We start from the raw sequence: 6,517 nt of genomic DNA on the forward strand, positions 1-6,517 counted from the left end.
AAGAATTAAAACATGGTACTCACATATCTCTCGAGCTAACAAGATCATAATCTTTAAAAGTCACAGACAAATAGAATATATGTTTCATTAAAAAAAATTCACAAATAAATATGATCTCTGTTGCAATCATTCTCATAACGTGGTTCTCTGTTTGGAATCATTCTGCATCACATGTTTGACACTGGTTTGTAAGTAGGAAAATTCCAAAGAATGCTCAGGAGTCATGATATTGTTCCAATCTCATGGACTAGATTTAGACTACTATTTGCAAGTTAAACGTGGAAATTGTGAGTTCTGATTATTTTATGGAAATATATTGATATATGTAGATGTGGGTATGTCTATATTATATTGTTCATTACAATAATTTGAGTAAGCATATATCTAAACAAGCTTCATTCTGTTAAATAATTCAAAAATTAATTTAGGAATTGAACTTGGCTAGAACAGGCTTATAAGGATTCATCTTCATGAAAGAATTCTAATATCACCATTCTTACTAATTATACTCAACCTATTAAACTACAACCCTTCCATGCTTAAAAAACGTTTCTATTAACTTATAAAATTGAAAGAAGAGTGCATTACCTACTGTGCTGTTAAGAGATAGATACATGTAACTGGGATCTAAATCTTGATATTGGCCTTCCAGGTGGTATGTAACTATGTCAATCTTATTGTCAATTACAATGATTTGAGTAAGCATACATCTAAACACGCCTCTTGTTAAGTGGCTCAAAAAGTTACGAACTTGGCTAGACCACATCTCTTGATATTTGAATCTTGACGATTAATGATTTCAATATCTCTTATAAACATTCTTACCAATGAAACTACAATCCTTCGACACTCCAAAACTTTTCTACTAGACTTATAAAATTGAAAAAAAAAAAAGTGCATTATGGACTGTACTGTATAGATACATGTATGTAACTAGGATCTGAATCTAGATGTATTGGCTTTCCTGATGGCATGATTAACAGGCCCAGGGATGACCGCATCTGTTAAACTGCACATGATGGGCATCCACCTAGACTGAATATGGGAAGGAAACCTAGCTTTTGGAGACCTTGAACTCCCATTCTTACACGAACCCTCTTTAACTATCAGTGATTTCTCATGATTTTGCAAAGATTTCCTCTGATGTTCCAAAGATTTCTTACTATGTTTCACATGAGAATTATAAACAGGAGGGCCTCCACCTCCACCTCCACCTCCACCAAAAGTGGACTGCAATTGCTTGCAGAGTGCCCCCATCTCATATGAATCCAACAAAGAGCTCTCATGGGATCCCGTCATCAGATCAGATTCCTCCATGAAAATGCTTGCTAACCCATCACAAGAATTTGAACTATTTTCGCTTTCCAACAGGGGAAACTTGATATTTATCATGGATTTGTTGTTGTTGAGGAGTCCCATGGCTTCCAGCTTGAATCTGGAAGGCCCCGCACAGCTTCCTCCTCTTCTTATAACAATGGCATGAGCATCACATTCTTTCACAAATTTACAAGATGCTTTTGATCTGTGCAAATACCAAGCCCAAGCTGCAGATTTAACGTACTCTTCTCCCTCTTCTACCCACCTCTTCTTTTGCTTCACCTTCTTTGGCATTGCAAAAAGAAAAAATTATGCACAATTTTCTTAGCCTCGAATTGATCTGACTGAAGGCTACGGCAGAAACTTCATAGTCTTGACCAGTAGACTCCACATGAACAGAGGTTGTTGCATAAACTTCTGTAGATTGAGCAAAGAACAAAGGACTAAATGAAGGGTAGGAGATAGAGGGACGGTGGAGTGTGTGGAGGAAAAGCATGCAAAATGTTGAGGCTTGAAAAAAGACAGCCGCTCAAGGAGGAATGTACAGTTTAATAGATAGCTACTTCATAGGATGAATGATCCATGATTAAAGTTGTTATTGCAATGTTTCAATATAAAAAACAAATGGGCTCTAGCGTTTACCTTTCCTTGGATGGATGATTTTACATCCGTTTTATTATCCGGCTTTGGGAGTATAGTTTATTCGGTATATATTTAGCTGAGTGTGAGGTTGTATAGAAATATTGAAATGGTATAATCCCAATGAAGTTTGAATTGGTAGATAGTACATTATGATTTTTTTTTGAGGTGTTTATTATATTTTATTTTGAAGATTTTTTATTTACAAAGTAGTATTAGTTATATGATACTAGAATACATGTCTTAGGTTGTAACTCTTTGATTGAGAGTCAAGGATTGAGGGATATTCATTCTTCAAAATTTGTTAGGAATATGATCTTAGTCTCATTCCTTATGATATTGAACTCTTGAATTTGAAAAGACTTACTTTTAATAAACTCTATAAGAAACTTTAGACTACTTTTAATTTTGGTATGTCTTTTCTTTTTGTATAAGATTTGTTAATATAGAGATATTAATTAATTTATATTGTTTTCAATATTATGTTTTAACTCTTAAAAATTGTATTGTCTACTTGAGAGTCATCTGCAATACAATGGTAAATTGGCATGGCTTCCTTTGTGAGGTCATTAGCTCAAACCTCACATTGTCAATAAAATAATTTCTTTTTAAAAATGTATTGTCTACTTGTATTTTGAAATTTATTTAGTAATGAATAGAAACATTGTTATTTTTATGAGGATTGTTACTTGTGTAATAGCAGTGCCTTACTGTATGTGTTCTTCAAAGACAACAAGCTCTTCGATTTATAAAGAGCATAAGCCAAGAAGAGACATGTCCCTTTATGGGACATGTTGGGTAATTAATATAATCATTATATTTATTTATATATATCATATTAACACGCCCTTTTAGTTAGCGAGGGTCAACACATAGATATTACACTATTAGTAATATTCATAATGACAAAATTTAAGGATTGGCCTCCATATGATATTTACCAAATACTCTGAGTAAGGGTGAACCAGGAACCACTTAAACTTCTTCTACTTAACCCACTTTGTGAAGTTGTCTAATCTACTTATATGCAAGAAACATAAAGTAGTGAAGTAATAATACCATAGCACAATATTTGGTAACCCTAAAACCCTCCAAGTAGAAGGTAAGATTGGAGTGGGGATAACACCCTCAATGCTTCACTACTGTAGTAATAAAGTTGGTATATTAAGGCTTACAAATGATCACTTTAAGTGATCTTAATTGGTTAAAAGTAATAAGGACTATTAGGTCCACCTTGTGAAAGGATTTATACAATACAATCAAGTATGTACTCTATTAGGAGTTTCTGCAAAGGAATATTAGGTCCACCCGATTAAAGGATTTGGGACTGATGAACCTATTAGGATGAATTGGTATATTGATCTCATATGTGCAACTATGATTGCTGATGAAGATCCTTTGAAGTAAATTGATCACCTGACTATGATAGATGAGTTTCTTCCTTTCCTTGGAATGCTTGTAGCCTTCAAATATTCTCTTCCATATTTGCTAATGTTCTTCAATTACAATTCTTCCAAATCATATTTGGATAAGCAAAATACTTCATACTTAAATATCCATCCAAATAATTCCTTCATAGTTCGGCTACAACATAAAAATTTCCAAAAACAATTTCCAAGTCGGCTCAATGATGTAACTCAAGTCTAATGGCTTACTTGGGCGATGCTAAAGATACTCAAGAAACACTATCACCTTGGCTAACTTTTGCACTCAATTGATATTTGATGCTCGATTCATACTGATCAATCGATTGATATTATTGACTCGGTTCACACTGTTTTGCCAGTATGATCATTTATTGGAACAATAATACTTTGCTCAACTCGATTCTCACTAGAGCTTGGTGGATACTATTAACTTGACCTTGACACTGTAGCTCGGTGGGAACTATCAACTTGGTTGACATTGCTTAGTTTTTGCAAGGTTAACATTGATAGCTTGGTTCCTTTATGAGCTCGGTTAACATTGCAAATAGGTAACTCAATTACTACTGTCTTTCATTATGCCTCTTCTTATGCTTCATCTTCACTTGCATTTTCTTCTTCATCTTCCTCTTCTATATCATCACCCTTTCCTTTAGTAATTTTGAGAGGTGATGCAAGAGCATCCTAGGCTGGCTTGCAATCCTACATGTTTGGAACAATTTGGCTTAAAGTTGTGGAGTTTGGCAGGTACTAGTGCTCAGCATGGACTGGGAGCTCGGCATGGGTTGAACTTTACATGGTTTGGGAACTTGACATGGTCTGGGAGCTCGATAATGCTTGGGGATTTTTTTGGTGCTTAGCTTGGTTTTGTTGACACTCAGCTTGGTCTTGGTTTTGTTGGTGTTGAGTTGTTTGTGACCCAACTTTTGGCATTTAATTTATATATGGGTATTTGATTTGTTCATGGCTGACTTGTGGCTCAACATCTATTTAATGTAAGGGATTTAATTTAGTTTGTAATGAATTGGGCCCACTTGTGGCTTAGTTGGGTATAAGTAAGGGGTTTTGTGGATTCTGTAGGGAGATCAATTTTTCATTCCAACTTGGAGGAGGGGATGAAGTGTAGATGTGAATTTTAAAGAGCTAGGGCTATAGCTTGAGAACCATAAAATCACATGGTGGACCTGAGGGTACAAGTATGGATTCTTTTTGGTGTTCTTATCTAGTTGAGTATCTAGACTAACTATGGCTAGGTTTGTAAGCAGATCTTGTTGGATCTTGCAGAACTGATTCTACAATTGCTATTTGTAGTTGGCCCTAACCTAGAAGGCCTTATAGCCAAGCATATTTCATGTGATCAGTTATATCTATAAATAAAGAGTTGTGATTTGGTATCAGATCTTGCATTATTGTTTCTTTTGTGCCGTATTTTCATTGTGTGGTTGTTTTCTAGAGGTTTGAACATCACCTTTGGGGATTCTCCTATCTTCCACTGCATCAAGTGGTATCAAAGCAAAGGTTTTTCCTAAGTGTGTTGACAGATCATCAAAGTTGAGGTGGTTTAGACCAAGATTTTCAGAGAAGTTTGATCTTGTGGTTGATTGATCTTTTGGATTGGTGGATCTATTGCTAAGGGTTTGCAAAATTTTAGAAGATGCCTCTGAGAAGGTTGGACCCTAGGGCGATTATTGATCTTAGTGATGATGTGGAAGAAAGGATCTCAGAGAAGGTTAAATCAGATTTCAGATCTAAGATGGAGGAGGTTAGAGTAGAGTTCAGATCTCAGATAGCATCGATGAAGAGTGACATGATTGCTGAAATTTTGAGTGCTTTAGGTAGTGTACCTAGGCATGTGGGTAGTGAAGGTAGTTATGAGAAAGTTGTTGAAGACTTTGAAGTTGTTGGACCTAGTGGTGAGGGAAAAGTTAATCATGTGAAGAGACCTATTGGAACTAGGGTTGGTCAGTTTGCTAGACCTGGATCTCAGTTGAAGATGAAGCATAAGATGGAGGTTTCTAATTTTTAGATACTTTGAATCCTGAAGACCCGATTGATTGGATTGGTGAATTGGAAGACTACTTTGAGCTTGAGGATATTGAGGATCCACTTAGAGTGAGGTTGGCACAAAATAAGTTGAAGGAACATGTTGCTCTTTAGTGGAAAAAATTGCAAAGATACAGAGAGGAAGAAGGTGAAATGAAGATCTCTAGATGGAGATTGATGGTGACTAAGTTGAAGGCTAAGTTCATTCCTAGTGATTATGAACTTGAGTTGTTTAAAAGGTTGCAGAATCTAAAAAACAAAGATATGTTTATGAATGATTATACCAAGGAATTCTACAAGTTGACTATTTGGTCTCGTCATAGAGAATTGTCAACAGAAAAGGTAGCTTGGTACATTAATGGTTTGAGATTCAATATTCAAGATGAGGTTGGTATGTTGAATATTTTTAAAGTTGAGGATGCTTATCAGTATGCCCTAAAGGCAAAGGATAAGTTGAAGAGGAAAAGTCAACACAATGCTAGAGGGAAGGAGAGGTAGGATAGCTCAGCACAAGCTAAACTAAGTCCAGAAGGTGAACCAAAACCTATTGAATAGAAAAGAAAGATAGGTAGAGGTGAGTTCAAAGGTAATAGTTTCAGATGTGGGAAAGAAGGGAATAGATCTTTTGAATATCCAGTTGGTAGGACAACTAATGTTGTGAATGAGGTTATAGTTCAAGATAGTCAACTTAAGTGAGGAGAATTTTTGTTAGCTCGATGAGTATTAGTTGGTGAGAGGACATTGGATTCTTTTTAGAGGACTAGTTTGTTCAAGACTTGTTGTAGATATGGTGGTAAATTCTACAAGGTGATTGTGGATGGTGGTAGTACTGATAACCTTATTGTTGAGGAGATGGTTCAGAAACTTGGTTTGAAGAGAGTGAGACATCCTTATCCTTATAGGATTGGTTGGTTGCAAGATGAACATGCTTTGGAAGTGAGGGAGCAATGCCTTATTGATTTCCAAATTGGGAAATATAAGGATCAAGTGTTGTGTGATATTACGGACATGAATAGTTTTCATGTGTTACTTGGTAGAGCTTGGCAGTATGATTGCAGGGCTTTGCATGATTGTGTCAAGAATGTGTTTACTAT

General features: G+C 35.6%; 1 protein-coding gene across 1 annotated transcript; it reads right to left on the bottom strand.

Annotated features, from left to right (window-relative positions):
- Window positions 1–773: 773 nt before the first annotated feature.
- Window positions 774–1,864, bottom strand: LOC149542268 (uncharacterized). Its single transcript, XM_089796187.1, has one exon. It carries the CDS (start codon window positions 1,609–1,611, stop codon window positions 934–936), a length of 678 nt encoding a protein of 225 aa, XP_089652313.1. The 5' UTR covers window positions 1,612–1,864; the 3' UTR covers window positions 774–933.
- Window positions 1,865–6,517: the final 4,653 nt, after the last annotated feature.

The sequence above is a fragment of the Cupressus sempervirens genome, chromosome 8, assembly GCF_028749045.1.
Source record: "Cupressus sempervirens isolate cs-2001-9-10 chromosome 8, ASM2874904v1, whole genome shotgun sequence".
NCBI classification, from domain to species: Eukaryota; Viridiplantae; Streptophyta; class Pinopsida; order Cupressales; family Cupressaceae; genus Cupressus; species Cupressus sempervirens.